Genomic DNA, 22,015 nt, shown 5'->3' on the forward strand with positions numbered 1-22,015 from the left:
TTAATTTGATCCCAAACTATGGACTCAGTCTGGCTCTCTGAACCCTTGGTATGTAGCTATGCCCCTTCCTTGGGCTGACTGGTCTAGATTTGACTTCTGCAGCTCACCTGATTTGTGAGAATGACCAATTATGATCAACAGAACTCTTAAGTCTAGCTCCTCATGGACAGGCCTAGCCTTCCGCTGCTTAAATTTGCATGCACCATCTCAATTTGGCATAAGCAAAAGAGAAATCAAAAAGGAAATATTTAGCAGGGATGTAGAGATGCATATATCTAACTACTAACTTTTGTGAGCTACCTACTAACATTGTGAAAATTTAATTAATTACTTGAAAAAAATGTTCTTAGTTACTCAAAGCAATATTTAAGTTGACTAAAAAATCAACACAAGGTCACAACCAAGATGGAGTAGCACTGCTTCAGGACTTGAGAAATGCCAAGGCAATGAGATCCCTGAGTTTGCTTATTGTCTCCCACACATCCCACAGAGTGCTACAGAAGTTTCCAACCCAGAAGCACCAACAGCCACAGACAAAAAAAAAAAAAAAAAAAAAAAGAAAAGTCTGATCTACTTAGCTGATCAGGGAAAACCTGACTAAACAATAGAAAACAATCTTGGTAATAGCTGCCTTCTCTCACCAAATATCAACTGTAAAACTGTACCCCCCCCCCCCCACCTCACGGTTTAAGGGCAGACACAACTGAGCAGAGAGTTGATCTTCCACACCACCAGAGCCCTGCCCCATAGATGCAGGTGGTGCACTCCAGGTCACCTGACCGGTATAGTATCAGTGGGGTAAGCTGAGGGTCGATCTTCCGTTCCCCTCTGTAGAAGCAAGATATGCTCCCATTCCCCCAGACGGTAGTGTCAGTGGGGCCAATGGGGAGCTGAGCCTCCACCCCAACCCTGCACCAATGAATCTGAACAAAGCGGTACAAGCTGTTAGTAGTAAGCACTCACTTTCCTTACACTCCTTGTGTCAGTGAGGCCCAGTGGGGAACTAAACCCAACTGGCAGCAAAGAGACCAAAGGAAGCAGTGAAAAACAGGACTGGTGGCACTCTTATTCTGACTCCCTACCCATATCCTGTGTCAGAGGGTCTCAGTCAGAAGCCTCCAACCGCACCCAGTATCAGTGAGGTAGAAAAAGGTAGTGAGACAGAGTAATCAACACCCTGCTTCCCTTCCTCTGATGCCAGTGGGACATGCAGGGAGCTGAGCCTCTACTCCTAGCTGGCATCAACGAGGCAGAATCAGGGCTGGTTGGCACCCTACTTCTCCCATCCTTTGGTGTCCGTGGGGCACAGAGAGAAGCCAAGCTTCTGCCCCCACCCTGCTGCAAAAAAGCAGTATGAGACAGCTCTCTGGTTCCCCCCTCCCTGGTGACAGTGAGTTCAGTGGTGAACTGATCTTATATCCCCATGCAGAGACACAAGGCTGTGCAAGTTGTTGACCTACTTTTGCCAGAAAGGTGTGAATGGGGCCAAGGGCAATATGTTAACTTCAACTTCACCAGTCTGATACAAGGCAGTGTGAGTCAAAACCCAACTTTTGCTAAAGTAGTGTCACTGGACCTAGCAGGAAGCTGAACAAACATACCCATTTGGCTTTCACGCTTTATCTCAACACGGGGAATGTGTGCTAAAAAATAAAAAACAAGATTGAATAGGATCCAGAGTCTCACAGTATAACCTCCAGAATAATCAAGGCTCAATGGAAAATCACTCATCATGGAACCAGGAAAATCATAATGTTCATGAGAAAAGATAATCAACAGACCCAACACTGAGATGAATCAGATGTTGGAACTATCTGATAAGGATTATAAAGCAGCCATCATAAAAATTCTTTTAAAAGCAATTAAAAATTCTCTTGAAATGAAAAAAAAGAAAATCTCAACAAAGAAATAGAAGTTACAAAAAACCAAACAGAAATGATAGAACTGAAAGATATTAATAACTGAAAGAAAAAAAGAAAAAAACCTCACCGGATGGGCTCAGCAGCAGAGTTTAAGGACAGAAGATAGAATCAGTGAATGTTAGGATAGATCAACAGAATTCACCAATCTGAACAAGAATGAAAACAGACAGAAAAAATAATTAACAGAGTCTCAGAGACCTGTGTGACAATAACAAAAAAGCTAGCATTCATATGATCAGAGTTTGAGAAGGAGAGGAGAGAGAGGAAGTAGGATTAAATAATATTCAAAGAAATAATGGTTGAAAACTTGTAATCATGGCAAAAGATATAAACCTACAGATTCAACAAGCTGTAGGGAAGATCCCATTCTATCCTAATAGAATAAACCCAAAGAAATCCATGTTAAGACAGATCATAATTGAATTATGATAAATTATGCATCTATATTGCAATAACTAGAGCAACCACTTAGAAACCTATACAAAGCAATATACTTAAAACACTATAAGTCAAGATATAATCCTAAAAATACTCAACAAACCAATCTGAAGGTAAGAAAGAGAAACAGAAGAGAACCAGAAGAAACAAACTGAACACAAATAAAACGGCATGTGTAAACCCTAACATATCAACAATTACCTAAATATATATGTAAATCTAAATACACCAATTAAGAGATAGGCAGAGTGGATTAAAAAAAAAAACATACTTTAACAATATGCTGTCTATAAGACCCACTTCAAATTCAATGACATCGGTAGGTTGAGAGTAAAATGGAAAAAATATACCATGTAAACAGTTTTTTTTAAAAAAAGCAGGAGTCGCTATATTAACATCAGACAAAGTAGACTTCAGAGCAAAAAATTTTACTAGAGACAAAGAAGAATATTACATAATGATAAAAGGATCAATCCACCAGGAAGACATAACAATCCTAAATATGTTCACACCAAACAAAACAGCTACAAAATATGTGAAGCAAAAATTATATTACTCAAAGAGAAACAGACAATCCACAATTAGAGCTGGAGACTTCCAATACTCCACTCTTAGCAACTGACAGAATCATTAGACAGAAGATCAGCAAGGAAATGAAAGAACTCAAAACCATCAACCACCAGGTTTTAATTGCCATATTTAGAAAACTTCACCCAACAACAGCAGTATACACATTTTTTTTTTCAAGTACCCATGGAACAGTCACCAAAGCAAGTGCCTATCTTTGGCCATAAAACAAGTTTCAGGGCTTCCCTGGTGGCGCAGTGGTTGAGAATCTGCCTGCCAATGCAGGGGGACACGGGTTCGAGCCCTGGTCTGGGAAGATCCCACATGCCGCGGAGCAACTAGACCCGTGAGCCACAACTACTGAGCCTGCATGTCTGGAGCTTGTGCTCCGCAACAAGAGAGGCCGCGACAGTGAGAGGCCCACGCACCACGATGAAGAGTGGCCCCTGCTTGCCGCAACTAGAGAAAGCCCACGCACAGAAACAAAGACCCAACACAGCCAAAAATAAATAAATAAATAAATAAAATTAAAAAACAAAACAAAACAAGTTTCAACAAAAATTTAAAAGTTGAAATCATACAGAGTATGTTCCCTGACCATAATGGAATCAAACTAGAAATCATTAACAGAAAGATGACAGGAAAGTCTACAAACACTTGGAAACTAAACAGCACACTTCTAAATAATCTGTATGTCAAAGGAAAACTCTCAAAGGAAATGTTAAGAATTATACACAAACACACAGAACTGAATGAAAATGAAAATACAACATATCAGAATATGTACAGCACAACTAAAGCAGTGAAGAGAGTAAATTTATGAGTGAAATTTTCTAATATCCAAAGAAAAATATACTTGGGCTTCTGTCAGGGGAAGGGGAAAAGCAAATATTCTAAATATGCCAGAGCTTTCTATTATGTTTAACAAGACCTGCCCTCAGGAGAAACTATTTTACCTGAACTTAACCTGCTGGGATATTATCAGAGCCTAACTAACCTGGCAAAGGGAAAAACCCAGCCCTAGCCCAGCTCTAGAAATCCTGTCCCACCTAAGGTCAGGGGGGTGGGGATGGAAGATATGGCAACTGAGAAATATCTGTGTTCACAGTCCACAGGCAAAGGCTCACTACAAGACTGAGACATAATCATAGGACTGTAGAACACTTCTCCTCCCTCGACACTACCACCACATTACTAAAGGCCTATATACTGCAATTCATTTTACCAGTATTTCATGTTCACCTATCAACAAAAACTTACAGTGTATACTAAAAGGCAAAAAAACAGTTTGAAGAGACTAAACAAGCATCAAAACCAGAGTGAGATATGGCAGGAATGTTGGAATTATCAGACCAGAATTTTTTTTAAATTATGATTAATATGAAAAGGGATTTAATAGAAAAAGCAGACAACATGCAAGAACAGATGGATAATGTAAGCAGAGACATGGAACTTCAAAGAAAGAATCAAAAAATGCTAGAGATAAAAAAACACTGTAACAGAAATGAATAATGCCTTTGATTGGCTGATTAATAGACTAGACATCACTGAGGAAAGAATCTCTGTGCCGGAGGATATGACAATAGAACTGAAAAGATGCTGAAACTGAAAAGCAAAGAAAAAATTTAAAAAACAGAGTAGAATATCCAAGAACTTTGGGACAACTATAAAAAGTATAACATATACATAATAGGAGTACCAGAAGGAGAAGAAATAGAGAAAGGAAAAGAAGAAATATTTGAAACAATGATTGACAATTTCCTCCAAATTAATGTCAGACACCAAACAACAGATCCAGGAACTTCAGAGAACACCAAGCAGGATAAATGCCAACTAAGACTTAACATCTCCAAACTACAGAAAATCAAGGATAAACTCCAGAAAGAAATGAAAGGATAAAAACACTTTACCTATGGAGGAACAAAGAGAAAACATATCCAACTTCTCCAAAGAAATCATGAAAGCAAAAAATAGTGGAGTGAAATATTTAAAGTTTGAGAGAGAAAACAACCATCAACCTAGAATTCTGTACCCTGAGAAATTATCCTTCCAAGGTAAAGGAGAAATAAGACTTTCTCAGGCAAACAAAAATTGAAGAAATTTGCTGCCTGTAGATCTGCTTTGAAACAAATTTTAAAAGAAGTTCTTCAGAAAGAAGGAAAACAATATAGGACAGAAATTCAGATCAACATAAAGAAAAAGAGCATAAGAGAAGGAATAAGTGAAGGCAAAATAAAAACTTTTCCTTATTCTTAATTGGTCTAATAGGTAACAGTTTATTCAAACTAATAGGAGCAACGATGTATTTGATTACCTATGAGATATCTATATCTATATCTATATCTATATAGATATTTATGTATGCTTACTTATAAGTAAAATGCATGGCAGCAGTGATACAAAGGATGGGAGGGAAGAATTAGGAATATTTTGTTATTATAAGGCACTTGCACTATCCATGAAGCAGTGAAGTGCTATTTAAAAGTAGACTTGGATTAGTTTTAAAAATATATTGCAAACTCTAAGGCAACACCTTAAAACAGCGAGAAAAAGAAGTATAACTGATATTTTAAGAAAGAGAAATGGAATTGTACTAAGTGCTGTCAAATCCACAAAAGGCAGAAAAAAAGTGTGGAAGACAAAAATAAGAACAAAGAAAAAGGGCAGCAAATAGAAAACAATAACCAAAAAATGGTAGATGTTGATCCAATAATATCAGTCATTACTTTGAATATCAATGGTCTAAATACACCAATTAAAAAACTGAGACTGTCAGAATAGATCAAAAAGCAAGACCCAACTATAATGCTATCTTCAAGAAACACACTTTAAATATAAAGACACATACAGACTAAAAATAAAGGGGTGGAGAAAGATATATCATGTTAACACTAATCAAAAGAAAATGAGAGTATATTAGTTTCAGACAGAGAAGACTTCAAAGCAAGGAAAGTTATCAGAAATAAAGAGGGGGGGGCTTCCCTGGTGGCACAGTGGTTGAGAATTTGCCTGCCAATGCAGGGGACACGGGTTCAAGCCCTGGTCTGGGAAGATCCCACATGCCGCGGAGCAACTAGGCCCGTGAGCAACAACTACTGAGTCTGCGCGTCTGGAGCTTGTGCTCCGCAACAAGAGAGGCCGCGACAGTGAGAGGCCCGCGCACCGCGATGAAGAGTGGCCCCCGTTCACCGCAACTAGAGAAAGCCCTCGCACAGAAACGAAGACCCAACACAGCCAAAAATAAATAAATTAATTAATTAATTAATTTAAAAAAAAAAAGACTGCATTGCTTTAAAAAAAAAAAAAGAAATAAAGAGGGGTATTATATAATGATAAAGGGGTCAATGCTCTAAGAAGAGATAATAATCCTTAACAAGACAGCCTAACAATAGAGCATCAAAATATGTAAGGCAAAAGTTGATAGAGCTGCAAGAAGAAACAGATTAATTCACTATTACAGTTGGAGACTTTAACACCCTTTTATCAAAAATGGACAGATCCAGGAGGCAGAAAATCAGTGAGGACATAGTTGAACTCAACAGCATCATCAATCAACTGATATAACTGACATCTATGGATGACTTCACCCAACAACAGCAGTGTAATACATTCTTCTCAAGTTCACATGAAACATTCACCAAGATAGACCACATTCTGGATCATAAAACACATCCTAACATATTTAAAGGAATAAAAATCATACAATGTCTGCATTTAGACAGCAATGAAATTAAACTAGAAATTAAACAGGAAGAGCTGGGAAATCCCAAAATACTTGGAGATTAAACAACACACTTCTGATTAACAGGTGTATCAAAGAAGAAATCACAGAGAAATTTTAAAATACTTTGAAATAAATGAAAGTGAAAATACAACATATTGAAATTTGTGGGATGTAGCAAAGCAGTGCTTACAGGGAAATTTATGGCATTGAAAACATTTAGTTGAAAAGAGGAAAGATCTAAAATCAATAATTTAAGCTTCCACCTTAGGAAACTAGAAAAAGAAGAGCAAATTAAATACAAAGTAAGCAGAAGAAAAGAAATAATAATAATTAGAGCAGAAATCAATGAAACTGAAATAGGAAATCAATAGAGAAAAATCAATAAAACCAAAAGCTGGTTCTTTAAAAAGATCAATAAAATTGATAATCTTCAGGTAAGGCGAACAAAGAAGAGAGAAGATACAAATTGCTAGTATCAGAAATTAAGAGGAGTCATCACTAGAGATCCCTCAAAAAACTAAAAACAAAATTACCATATGATCCAGCAATTCCACTCCTGGGTATATATCCAAAGAAAACAAAAACATTAACTCAAAAAGATATATACACCCCAATGTTTATAGCAGCATTATTTACAATAGCCAAAATATGAAAGCAACCTAAGTGTCCATCAAGAGATGAATGGATAAAGAAGATGTGGTGTATATATATACAATGGAATACTACTCAGCCATAAAAAAAGAATGAAATCTTTCCATTTGTAACAACATGGATGGACTTGGAGGGCATTATGCTAAATGACATAAGTTAGACAGAAAGATGAACACTGTATGATATCACTTATATGTGGAAAAATAAAACAAACTAATACAACAAAATGAAAACAGACTCATAGAGAATAAACTAGTGGTTACCAGTGGGGAGAGAAAAGGGGGAAGGGGCAATATAAGAGTAGGGGACTCAGAGGTACAAACTATTATGTATAAAATAAACTACAAGGATATACTGTACAACACAGGGAATACAGCCAATATTTTATAATAACTATAAATGGAGTGTAACTTGAAAAATTTAGAACCACTATGTTGTACACCTGTAACATATAATATTATACATCAACCATACTTCAACAGAAAAAAAGTATAAAAAAATTTTTTAAAGAAATACTATGAATAACTCTAGGCCCAAAAATTTGATCACCAAGATAAAATGAATCAACTCCTTAAAAGAAATGCCAAAACTCACACAAGAATAAATAGACAATCTGAACATAACTGTATCTATAAAAGAAATATCATCAACAATTAATAAACTTCCAAAACAGAAAGCACCAGGCCCAGATGGATTCACTGATAAATTCCACCAAATTTTTAAATTTCCACCATTTTTTTAAGGAAAAAATTATACCAATTCTCTCTTCCAAAAGATTGAAGCGAAGAGAATATTTCCCAACTCATTCAATGAGGCCAGTATTACCCTAATACCAAACCAGACAAAAATTCAAGAAAAGAAAACTATACATAAATACCTTCATGAACATAGATGTAAAACTTCTCAACAAAATATTAGCGAATCAAATTTTAAAATATATTTAAAAAATTATGCACCACAACCAAATGGGATTTATTCCAGGTATCAAGCCTGGTTCAACATTCAAAAATCGATTAATGTAATCCATCACATCAACAGGCTAAAGAAGAAAAGTCACATGATCATATCAATAGATGAAGAAAAAAAATTTGACAAAATCCAACATTCATTCATGTTAAAAACTGTCAGCAGGGACTTCCCTGGCAGTCCAGTGGTTACGAATCCACCTTCCAATGCAGGGGACATGGGTTCGATCCCTGGTGGGGGAACTAAGATCCCACATGCTGTGGGGCAACTAAGCCCGCATGCTCTAGAGCCTGCACACCACAACTAGAGAGAGGCCCACGCACTGCAATGAAAGAACCCACATGCTGCAACTAAGACCCAATGCAGCCAAATAAATAAAATAAATAATACTAAAAAAAAAAAAACTGTCAGCAAACTAGGAATAGAGAGAAACTTCCTTAGTTTTATAAAGAACATTTAGGGAATTCCCTGGAGGTCCAGTGGTTAGGACTCTGCACTTCCACTGCAGGGGGCACGGGTTCAATCCCTGGTCAGGGAACTAACATCCCACATGCCACACAGAGCGGCAAATAAATAAATAAAAGAAATTTACAAAAAATCTACAGTTCATATCATATTTAACGGTGAAAAACTTGAAGGTTTCCTGCTAAGATCAAGAACAAAACAAGGATGTCCCCTCTCACCACTGCTATTTAACACTGTATCTGAAGTCCTAATTAATGCAATAAGACAAGAAAAAAAACAAAGGTATACAGATTGGGAAAGAAGAAATAAAACTGTCTTTGTTCACTGATGACATGATCACCTATACAGAAAACCTGAAAGAATGAACAAAGAAACAAAGAATCAACAAAGAAACTTGGAACTAACAAGTGCTTATAGCAAGGTTGCAAGATAGAAGGTTAATTACACAAAAGTCAGTAACTTTCCTATATACCGTGAACATATGGAATTCGAAATTAAAACTCATTACCATTTACATTAGTGCCTCCCAAAAATGTAGGTATAAATGTACAAACTCTAATGAAATATGTATAAGAACTATATGAGGAAAACTATAAAACTCATATGGACAAAAACAAAGAAGAACTAAATAAATGAAGAGATATTCCATGTTTGTGGATAGTTAAGATTCAATATTGTCAAGACATCAATTCTTCCCAACTTGATCTATAGATTTAATTCAATCCCAAACAAAAATCTCAATAAGTTATTTTGTGGATATGGACAAACAAATTCAGAAGTTTATATGGAGAGGCAAAAGACCCAGAATAGACAACTCAATATTGAAGGAAAAGAACAAAGTTGAAGGACTGATACTGCCTGGCTTCAAGACTTACTATAAGGCTACAATATTCAATATACTGCGATTTTGTTGGAAGACATATAGATTAATGGAACAGAATAGAGTCCAGAAATAGAACCAAATAAATATAGTCAACTGATCTTTGACAGAGGAGCAAAGGCAACGCAATGGAGCAAAGACATGTGGAGATGGAGACAACTAGACGACATCTACATGCAAAGAAAACAAAAAGGAATCTAGACACAGGTCATACACACTTTACAAAAATTAACTCAGATGAATCATAGACCTAATGTAAAATACAAAACTGTAAAACTCCTTTAAGACAACATAGGAGAAAACCTAGATGACCTTGGGTACAGCAGTGACTTTTTAGGTACAACACCAAAGGCAAGATTCATGAAAGAAACAATAAGCAGGGCTTCATTAAATTTTAAAACTTCTGCTCTACAAAAGAGAATGTCAAGAGAAATGGACGACAAGCCACATACTGGGAGAAAATGTTTGCAAAAGACATCTGATAAAGGACTATTATTCAAAATATACAAAGAATTTCTAAAACTCAACAATAAGAAAACAAACTATCTGATTTAAAATGGACAAAAGACCTGAATGAACACCTCAGCGAGGAAGATATACAGATAACAAGCATATTAAAAGATGCTCAACCTCATATGTCATCAAGGAAATGTAAATTAAAACAACAATGAGACACTACTACACACCTATTAGAATGGCCAAAATCCAAAACACCAACAACACCAAAGTGTGGTGAGAATTTGGTAACAGGAACTCTCAATTATTGCTGCAGGGAACACAAAATGATAGAGCCACTTTGGAACACAATTTGGTAGATTCTCACAAATTATACATACTTTTACTATATGATTCAGCAATCACACTCTTTGGTATTTACCCAAAGGAGCTGAAAATGTGTTCACACAAAAACCTGCACATGGATATTTACAGCAGCTTTATTCATAACTTCCAAAACTTGGAAGCAACCCAGGTGTCCTTCAGTTGGTGAGTAGATAAATAAACTGAGGTTCATCCAGATTATGGGATATTATTCAGTGCTAAAAAGAAACGAGCTATCAAGCCATGAAAAGATGTGGAGTAAATTTAAATGCATATTACTAACTGAAAGAAGCTAATCTGAAAAAGCTACACACTATATGATTCCAACCATATGACATTCTGCAAAAGGCAAAACTATGGAGACAACAAATAGAACATTGATTGTCCGTCATTAGAGGGGAGGGAGGGACAAACAGGTAGAACAGAAAACAGAGGATTTCTAGGGCAGCGTATCTATTCTGTATAATACTACAATGGTGGATACATGGCATTACACATTTGTCAAAACCCATAGAATGTACAGCGCCAAGAGTGAACCCAAATGTAAGCTATGGATTTGGGGTGATAATGATGTGCCAAGGTAGGTTCATTGACTATAACAAATGTTTCACTGTGATGTGGGATGTATACAGTGGGGGAAGTTGTAGGTGTGTAGGGGCAGCGGGTATATGGGAACTCTCTGTACATTCCACTAGATTTTGCTGTGATCCTAAAACTGCTCTAAAAAATAAAGTTTATTGATTTTTTTAAGTCAGTTACCAAAGAGAAGGGGGAGGGGGAGGGGCAAATTACAGTTATGGGATTAAGAGATACAAACTACTATGTATAAAATAGATAAGCAACAAAGAATACAGCACAGGGAATTATAGCCATTATCTTGTAATAACTTTGAATGGAGTATAACCTGTAAAAATACTGAATCACTACGCTGTACATCTGAAATTAATATAATATTATAAATCAACTATACTTCAATAAAAAAGCCAGTATAAAACATTTGTGAAGTGTAAGGTTACAAAATATAATTTTAAAAATCAAGTGTTAGAAACGGGCATCATCAGAAAATCTACGAACAGCAAATGCTAGAGAGGGTGTGGAGAAAAGGGAACCCTCTTGCACTGTTGGTGGGAATGTAAACTGATACAGCCACTATGGAGAACAGTATGGAGATTCCTTAAAAAACTAAAAATAGAACTACCATATGACCCAGCAATCCCACTCCTGAGCATATACCCAGAGAAAAACATAATTCAAAAAGACACATGCACCCCAGTGTTCACTGCAGCACTATTTACAATAGCCAGGTCATGGAAGCAACCTAAATGCCCATCGACAGACAAATGGATAAAGAAGATGTGGTACACATATACAATGGAATATTACTCAGCCATAAAAAGGAACGAAATTGGGTCACTTGTAGAGACGTGGATGGACCTAGAGACTGTCATACAGAGTGAAGTTAAGTCCGAAAGAGGAAAACAAATATCGTATATTAATGCACATATGTGGAATCTAGAAAAATGGTAGAGATGAACCAGTTTGCAAGGTAGAAATAGAGACACAGATGTAGAGAACAAACGTATGGACACCAGGGTGGGGAAAGCAGGTGGGGAGTGTGGGTGGGATGAATTGGGAGATTGGGATTGACATATAGACACTAATATGTATAAAATAGATAACTAATAAGAACCTGCTGTATAAAAATAAATAAAATTTTTAAAAAATCAAGTGTTAGAAAAGTTAAAGTAGGTCAAGAAAAATATTCTATACTAAAACATATGTAATCCAAAAAGAGAGGTCTTAAAAATCCCATCAACCTAACTTTGAAATAGATAGAAATAGACAAACCCACACTCATTTTGGAAGATTTTAATATTCCCCTATGATTTGCCAAGTGAAATAGGCAAGAATAAGCAAAGACATACAGATTTTGAATAGCACAATTAACCAGTGCACTTTAATGGATCTATTAAAAAGTTATATCCCTAATACAAAGAACATGCCTCATTTTCTTTTTTTTCTTTTTTTTTACCTTATCAAAATAGGTAAGAAGTGGATTTATTTAGAGAAATAGACACTCCACAGACAGTGTGGGCCATCTCAGAAGTTGAGAGGCCCTGAAACACGGGGTGGTTAGTTTTTAGGGACTGGGTAATTTTATAGGCTAATGAGTGTTAAGGATTATTCCAACTATTTTGGGGAAGGGGAGGGAATTTCCAGGAATTGGGCCACTGCCCACTTTTTGGCCTTTTATGGTTAGCCTTAGAACTGCCATGGCACTGGTGGGTATGTTATTTAGCATGCTAATGTATTACAAAGAGCATATAATGAGGCTCAAGGTTCACTGGAAGTCGAGTCTTCTGGCATCTTGGACCTAGTTGAGAACATGCCTCATTTTCAAGTAGTTATGGAGTAGTCCCAAAAACTCACTGTTTTTTAAACTCTCAGTAAGTTCTTCTAAATAAGTCACATTCTCTGTCCACAGTGGAATAAAAAATAGACATAAATAAAAAGATAGCAAAAAAAAAAGGCATCCACTTAGAAAACTTAAAAAATGTTCCGCCAAGAGTCTTAGATTAAAAAGGAAATAAAAACTGAACTCCCATCGTATTTAAAAGTAAATAAAAATAAAACACTATTATCAAAATTTTGTTGTGAAAACTTATTACCACAAGGAAACTTAATAACTTTAAATGTAACTACTAGGAAAAGAGACTGAAAAATTAGCCAAGGCTTTGGTGAGGTAACTAGTAAGAAAACTAGAAAATTTTTAAAGGATAATAAATAAATAAAAATAAGAGTGTAAATTAATGAAATAGTAAAGAAACAGATTTGATCAATTAAGCTAAAATCTGGTTCTTTGAAAAGGTCAATAAAATAGACAAATCTATTTCTTTTCTTAGGGAAAAAAAGTTTCCTCTCCCCTCTCTTTATCCTGTCTCTCTCTTAATCAAACACAAATAATCATGCCAAGAAAAGATAAAGGGGGTCATAACAGATACAGAGGAAAATTTTTAAATAAAAGGATACCACATATTACTAACTAACAAGAAACTTGAAATGTAAGTTAAATACTTGTTTTTCTAGGAAAATATCAATTTCTAAAATTGACTCAGGAAGAGGTAAAATCCACAAATAAACCAATAAGTACAGAGGACACCTAATGAGTCATCAAAATTCTACTTCCCTGGGCTTCCCTGGTGGTGCAGTGGTTGAGAATCTGCCTGCCAATGCAGGGGACACGGGTTCGAACCCTGGTCTGGGAAGATCCCACATGCCGCGGAGCAACTAGGCCCGTGAGCCACAACTACTGAGCCTGCGCGTCTGGAGCCTGTGCTCCATAACAAGAGAGGCCACGAGAGTGAGAGGCCCACGCACTGCGATGAAGAGTGGCCCCCACTTGCCGCAACTAGAGAAAGCCCTCGCACAGAAACGAAGACACAACACAGCCAAAAATAAATAAATTAATTAATTAAAAAAAAAAATTCTACTCCCCAAAAAAGATACAAGCACACTCTTTATGAAGGATATCTGTCAAAGCTGCAAGGAACAGGCAACTCATGTGTTATTCAACATGTCTGGTGTACACAAAAGGTGAAAGGCTTCTTAGCGTTTTTCAAGAGGCTAGTTTAAGCCAGCATTTATACTATAAAACAAGACCTCACCTGTGAATACGGATGCAAAAATCTATGCAAAACATTAGCAAATTAATCCAGCACCATATTAAATATAAATAATTTTCATAGAATTTCTGACACTTAACTAGTAATATGGATAATTATTTTAGTGGTACAAAGACATTTTATTTTAATAATTATATCTTTATTTTTAACCTTCTATTTATGGCAAGTGATAATGTTTTCCCACTTACTTTTCTTACAGAAAATTCCCTTTAAACATATATATTAAATGGAGCATTTATGGAAAAATAGTACGGAGTGCTCATAGCTGTAAGCAAATGCATAAAATTTAGGGAACTCTGAAATACACACCATAATCCAAATGGCTTTATACCAAAAATGTAAGTATAGCTTAATATTAGAAAATATATTAGGAGAAAGTGATGTCAACAACATGGTAGAGTGAATATATAGGTAAGTGAAGATAAGATGTTACCTAAAAAAGGACTATTTTATTTATGAGACATTTTATACAAACTTCATGATAACCACAAAACATAAATCTAGAGCAGAGACATGAAATATAAAAAAAGAGGTAACTGAGAAAAACAACATAGAAAACCACTAAACCAAAATGGCAGGCAGAATCACAAGGAAAAAGAAATAATGGAGAAATAGAGCATCCGGAAAACAAGATAAAATGGCAGTACTAAGTCTTCATCTATCAATAATCACCCTAAATGTAAATGGATTGAATTCACTAATCAAAAGACACAGAGTGGCTGGACTGATTAAAAAGCAAGACTCAACTGTATGCTGCCTCCAAGAAACTCACCTCAGCTCTAAAGACAAACATGGGCTCAGAGTGAAAGAATGGAAGATGATACTCCAAGCAAATGGCAGCCAAAAGAAAGTGGGTATAGACATATTCACATCAGACAAAACAGACTTTAAGCCAAAAAAGTTAACATGAAACAATAATGGACAGTATATAATGATAAAGGGATAATTCATCAAGGAGACATAACAGTTATTAATATATATGCACCTAATCTAGGAGCACCGAAATATATAAAACACTTATTAGCAGACCTAGGGGGAGAAACTGATAGCAACCCAGTAATAGTAGGGAACTTTAACACTCCACTTACATCAATAAATAGATCATCTAGACAGAAAGTCAACAAGGAAACACTGGCCTTATGTGAAACATTAGACCAGATGGATGTGATAGATTTGTACAGAAAATTCCATTCCAATGCAGCAGAATACACATTTTCTTTCAAGTGTGCATGAAACTTTCTGAAGAATAGACTATATGTTGGGACATAAAACAAGTCTCAATAAATTTAAAGACTGAAATCATATGAATCATCCTTCCCAATCACAATGGTATGAAAACAGAAATCAACTACAAGAAGAAAGCTGGAAAAGTCACAAATGTGTGAGGCTGAACAACATGGTACTTAACAACTATTGGTTCAATGAAGAAATGAAAGAAGAAATAAAAAATTACCTGAAGACAAATGAAAATAAGAATACAAAATACCAAAATCTATGGAATGCAACAAAAGCAGTTCTAAGAGGGAAGTTTATAGCAATACAGGCTTACCTCAAGAAACAAGAAAAGTCTCAATGAAACAAGAACAATATTAAACAATCTAACCATACATGTAAAGGAACTAGAAAAAGAAGAACAAATAAAGTCCGAAGTCAGTAGAAGGAAGGAAATAATAAAGATCAGAGAGGAAATAAATGAAATAGAGACTAAAAACACAATAGAAAAGATCAATGAAACTAAGATCTGGTTCTTTGCAAAGATAAACAAAATTGACAAACCTTTAGCTAGACTAACTAAGAAAAAAGAGAGAGAGGAGGCTCTGTTAATAAAATCAATAAAATTAGAAACAAAAGAGAAGAAATAACAATGGATACCACAAAAATACAAAGGGTTATAATAAAATATAATGAACAGCTATATGCCAAAAATTGGACAACCTAGAAATGGACAAATTCTTAGAATCATACAACTTTCCAAGACTGAGTCATGAAGAAATAGAAAATCTGAATAGACCAATCACTAGTACAGAGATGGAAACAGTAATCCAAAAGTTCCCATGAAACAAAAGTCCACCAGAAGACCAGAGGGCCTCACAGGTAAATTCTACTAAATATTCAAAGAAGATTTAATATCTATCCCTCTCAAACTACTCCAAAAAACCTGAAGGGGAAGGAAGACTTCCTAACTCATTTTTATGAGGTCAACATCACTGTGATACAAAAACCAGACAATGACCACACACACACACACACACACACAAAATTACAGGCCAATATCTCTGATGAACATAGATGCAAAAATTCTCAACAAAATATTAGATTAATAAAACAATAGATTAAAAGTATAATAACCTTGATCAAGTAGGATTTATTCCAGGGATGCAGGGATGCTTCAACTTCCACAAATCAATCAACGTGATACATCACTATAACAAAGTGAAGGATAAAAACCATGATCTCATCTCATAGATGCAGAAAAAGCATTTGATAAGATTCAACACCCATTTATGATAGAAACTCTCAATAAAGTTAGTATAGAAGGAATGTACCTCAACATACTAAAGGCCATATATGACAAACCCACAGCTAACATCATACCCAATGGTGAAAAACTGAAAGCTATCCCTCTAAAATCACGAACAAGACAAGGATATGCACTCTCACCACTCTTATTCAACATAATATTGGAAGTTTTAACCAGAGCAATCATGCAAGAAAAATAAGTAAAAAGCATCCAAATTGAAAATGAAGAAGTAAAATTGTCACTATTTGCAGATGATATGATTTTAGATGTAGAAAACCCTAAAGACTCCACAAAAAAAACTATTAGAAATAATAAATGAGTAAAGTTCCAGGGTACAAAATCAACATACAAAAATCGGTTGGGTTTCTATACACTAATAATGAGTAGGCAGAAAGAGAAATTAAGGAAATTCTATTTACAACTGCATCAAAAAGAATAAAACACCCAGAAATAAATTTAACCAAGGAGGTGAAAGACCTGAAAACTCTAAGACATTGTTGTAAGAAACTGAAGAAGACACAAATAAATGGAAAGATATTCCGTGCTCATGGACTGAAAGAATTAACATTGTTAAAATGTACATATTACCTAAAGCAGTCTACAGATTCAACGCAATCCCTATCAAAGTCCCAAAGACATTGTTCACCAAAGTAAAACAAAAAATTCTAAAATGTATATGGAACCACAAAAGGATTGCCAAAGCAATCCTGAGGAAAAAAGAATAAAGCTGGAGGTATCACACTCCCTGATTTCAAACAATATTTCAAAGCCATAGTAATCAAAATAGCATGGTATTGACAGAAAAAGATACATAGATCAATGGAACAGAATTGAGAGCCCAGAAATAAACCCATGCATATAGGGACAATTACTTTACAACAAAGAAGATAGAAAAGCATTTGTTAAAATTCAATTCCTGATTAAAATATTAACCTTAAGGATCTAGAAAAAAAGGGAAATTCCTTTGATAAAAGTCATCTTTAAGAAACCTATAGCCAACACCCAATTTAACACAGAAACACACTAGATGGGTTCACATTAAATCAGAAACAAGACAAAGATGCACTGTACAAGTTTACTGTTCAATACTGTTCTAAAGGTCTAATCCAAGTTAATGAGACAAAAAGGACAGGGAGTGGGGAACTATTAGAAGTTTAAAGGTAAGACAGTTACTATTTGCATATAATGTGATTGTCTTATGTATGTGTACTTGTGTATATATAAAATGAATATATGTAATACATTCAAGAAAATCAACTGAAAAACAAATACAAGTAATAAAAGAATTCAGTAAGTGAGCCAGTTACAAAGTCAATATATGAAAATCAATAGCATTCAGAAAAATTTAAAAATCTAATGAACAAAAAGATCCCATCCCCAATAGCAACAAAAGTTACATGTCCAGGAATTAAACTAATATGGAATGTACAAGAAAATTCTAAAATTTTATTGAGGGATTTAAACAAAGCCTGAATAAATGGGGGAAAAATACCATGTTCCAGGATAAAAAGACTGAAGATTATAAAGATGTAAATTCTTAAGATGTCAAATTGCTCTAGAAAGCAAATGCAACTCCAATCTAAATCATAATATAGAATGTTTTATGGAATCTGATAAGCTGATTCTAATTCATCTAGAAAATATGTTAGAAAAGCCAGGATAACATGAAAAGCAAAACAAACAGTTGCCCTACAAAATATCAAAACATATAAAGCAAAAGTAGTTAAAAGTGTGTTGCTGACCCACTCCTATACACTGGATATTTGTGTCCCCCCAAAACTCTTAAGTTGAAATCTATTGCCCAATGTGATGATATTTGGAGGTGGGGCCTTTGGGAGGTGATTAGGTCCTAAGGATGAAGCTCTCATGAATGGGATTAGTATCCTTATAAAAGAGACTCCAGAGAGCTCCTTTGCCTTCTCTGCCATATGAGGACACAGCAAGAAGATAGCTGTCTATGAACCAGGAAGGGGCTCTCACCAGGTAACAAATATGCTAGCACTTTGATCCTAGGCTTCCCAGCCTCCAGAACTGTGAGAAATAAATAATATTGTTATAAGTCACCCAGTCTACTACTTAGTTATAGCAGCCCAAATGGACTAAGACACCCAGTGATAGATAATAGATCAATAGCATAAAACAGAGTCCAGAATAAGACTATAATAGGTGGCATTTCAAATCAAGTGAGAAAGGATGAAGAATTTAAAGAATGATATTGGGACAACAATAAATAAATAAATAAATAAATAAATAAATAAATAAATAAATATTTATAAAACAACAACCAAAAAAACCATGAAATTATAAATCTAACTCATAAACAGATTAAAAGCCTTACCAAAACAACAACACTATAAAAGTTTTAAACTTATGTTGTTTTTCAACTTGCTTGAATCTAGGTTAGCACGAGCCAGAGTAAGTTTCTGTTGTTTGCAACCAAAAGGACTTGACACAGAACCCTTACCAGAATTTGGCATATTTTTTAAAAATTGATACAGAAAAAAAATACAATAAACAATAAGATAAGCAACCATGAGAAAATATTAGCAATATGTAAGCCAAGTATGAGTCCATATTATATTAAAAACTCCTATATGTAAACAAAAAATACAAATAATACTGTAGAAAATTGGACAATATATATGAACAAGTAATTCATTGATGAAATATAAGTATCTAATAAACATATGAAAATAAGTTCAACCTCACGAGCAATAAAGAAACACAAATTAAATAACAATGAAGTAACATTTTTTCTGAAGAAAAAAGTGAAAATTTGAGAAAAATTAAGAAGACTCCAGTATTAACAAGATGTAAGGAAATGACCACTTTATAAACTATTGGCCAAATATAAATTAACCCTATCTTCTCAAAGGACAATCTGGTATAATGTCCATCAAAATTTTAAATTGGTATTTACTTTCTTTTCAGCAATTCCACTTCTAGGAATTTATCCTATGGAAAACATATGTACACAAGAATATAAATAAAACTACTATGTGTAATCATAAATACTGGAATAATCTAAATGTTGAAAAGAGAAATGGTTAAGTAAATTATAGCATATTCTTAGTAAGGAAGACTTTGCAGCAGTTAAGAACAAGATAGATCTATATGCATTAACATGGAACAATTTCCAGTATATAAAATTAAGTGGCAAAAGTCACAGACCAATATATTTATTATATTACTTATATTAAAAATGAGTCTATTAAAAAATAGTTTTAAAACTACATGGTATATATAAACATTATATATATTTAAAAGATATATCTATAATAAAGCTTAAGGCAAAATGAAGGATCTAGAAAGATATATACCAAACCATTAAAAGTTTTTTTTTTTATTTTTTTATCTCCAGTAAGAAAAAAGCAATCAGAAGGATAAAAAAGGACTTTCTTGCCTTTTCTTCTATGTATCAATACTTCTTTTATTTCATATGTTTATGTATTATTTATATAATACAATATATTATTCAAGAAAGTGGAAGTAACACCAAACAAAAGAATCTGACAGGCAAAAACCCTCCAAATTTAAAATTTTAAACTAAATATTTAAAATTTTTAATGTTTCCACTCAAACATTATTAAATACTTTACTATTCAGACTTGAAATTCAAGAAAATATAACAAAATTTTCTTAGCAAAGGACTAAGAATTGACATTTAATGTAATTATTTAAATTTGTAATAAAATTTAATAGAAGTACTTAATCCTAAGAGATTTAAGAAAGTTTCTACTTTATAAGGACAAGCTTTCATTATATTCATTAGTTCATAGTTTACTAACATCAACTGTCAATATTTTAAATGGAGACATATTCATTCAAAGGAAAAGCCATGAAACAACAGCAAAAACTCTTTTGTAGAAGTGTTTGTATAAGCTCAGTGAGGTGTCTTTAGGCAGACTAACTTGCTGATTAGACTCAACAGCATTAGGAAACCAATCTTTAATTTTATTCCAGTTTCAGTGATTTAGAATCATGTGTCAATTTTAATGTTTTGGCCTCATTTTCATAACATGAAAGCCTTATTCTATAAATCTAAATATTCAAGCACATTTAAAAACAAATGTTAGATATCAAAACTACCAAAATTCACCTGATTTTTGATAGACAAATCTTCCTAATGATAAAATTAAGATATATATCTGGGGAAAAGTTAAATCAACCCATCTCAACTTATAGTTACTGAATCAATTGGTTTCTAATTATTGATAAAAATACACACCTATGTATATAGGAATGCTCAAATTATATTTAAGAAGTATATTTAGTAATCAGTAATAATTAATAAACAAACTCAAATGTATTAAGGTGTAAATTATACTTTATGCAGAGAAATTCTAGAAAAACAAAGTCAAGTCTATATTCTGTACTTTTCTTCCAAACTAAATAAATGACAGAAAAGAATAACATATTCTAACCTTTCCATTTTGGATTCATTGTCAATTCTGTACTGTTCAAAATCTTGGCTAAGAGACTGTAGCATTTCTTGAAGGCTCTTTTCACGTTCTACACTTCCTTGATAAAATTTCATCTCTTTTTCCATCGCTTTCACTTTTTCTTCCATAGCCTTAAACTCATGAAGAATTAGATAGCTGACTCCACAGTACTTACACACTTTTTCTTCAGGAGACATCTAGAAAATAGAACAGACATTTACTGAAATGATATTCTTTTAATTCTAAAACATAACGTTCAACTGAAAATGTTATTGTAACCATGTTGGTTAAATGAAGTAAATGTATACTGTGCTATGCCATGGAGTAATAATTGCAACATTGCATACATCTGGATAAAATTTTAAAAACTGGCATGATATCGACTAACACAAAATCTTGGAATTAGAATAGGGTTGTTCAGAGTAATAATTTCTCCATGATATCTCTAAGAAAGATTTACTCTTGAAATATTTTCCATTAAAAAAAAACTAAAAATGATGAAAACATCTTTACAATTCTTATTTTAAGATGAGTTTTCCATGATGGGGGAATAAATCACTGGCCTTTCACTGCCAACTGCACTGTGATCCTGGAGATGCTTCTTAGCTTCTTCAGATCTCATTTCCCTCATTTATAAAATTATGGCATTGGGCCAAATGAACTCTAAGTTCCTGTTCAGTTTTTTAACATTTTAAGATTTTTATAGAATTTAACATTCTGTCATAAAACCAGAAATAGGAGAAAAACTTTGAACCTAATCTCTTCTGCCTAAATCAGATAGTACTTTTCCCCTCAGGTAGGTATGATTATACCTATTTTACACTTAAGGAAATGGGGACTACTGGAGTTAGATAACCAGCTGCTAAGTAGAGAAGTCGGCATTAAACCCAAGTCTATATTAAAATCAGCACTTATGCCTGTAACCATTTGTATCATA

The 22,015-nt window shown here is 34.2% G+C and overlaps 1 protein-coding gene across 1 annotated transcript in view; it reads right to left on the bottom strand.

Annotated features, from left to right (window-relative positions):
- Positions 1-22,015, bottom strand: part of LEKR1 (leucine, glutamate and lysine rich 1) — a 309,852-nt gene that overhangs the window by 259,207 nt on the left and 28,630 nt on the right. Inside the window, exon 3 of the mRNA XM_082394543.1 lies at positions 21,061-21,275. Within this exon, the coding sequence (XP_082250669.1) occupies positions 21,061-21,275 (215 nt within the window). The remainder of the gene's footprint in view (positions 1-21,060; positions 21,276-22,015) is intronic.

The sequence above is a fragment of the Balaenoptera borealis genome (genome assembly GCF_965194805.1).
Source record: "Balaenoptera borealis genome assembly, chromosome: 5".
In the NCBI taxonomy this organism is placed as follows: Eukaryota; Metazoa; Chordata; class Mammalia; order Artiodactyla; family Balaenopteridae; genus Balaenoptera; species Balaenoptera borealis.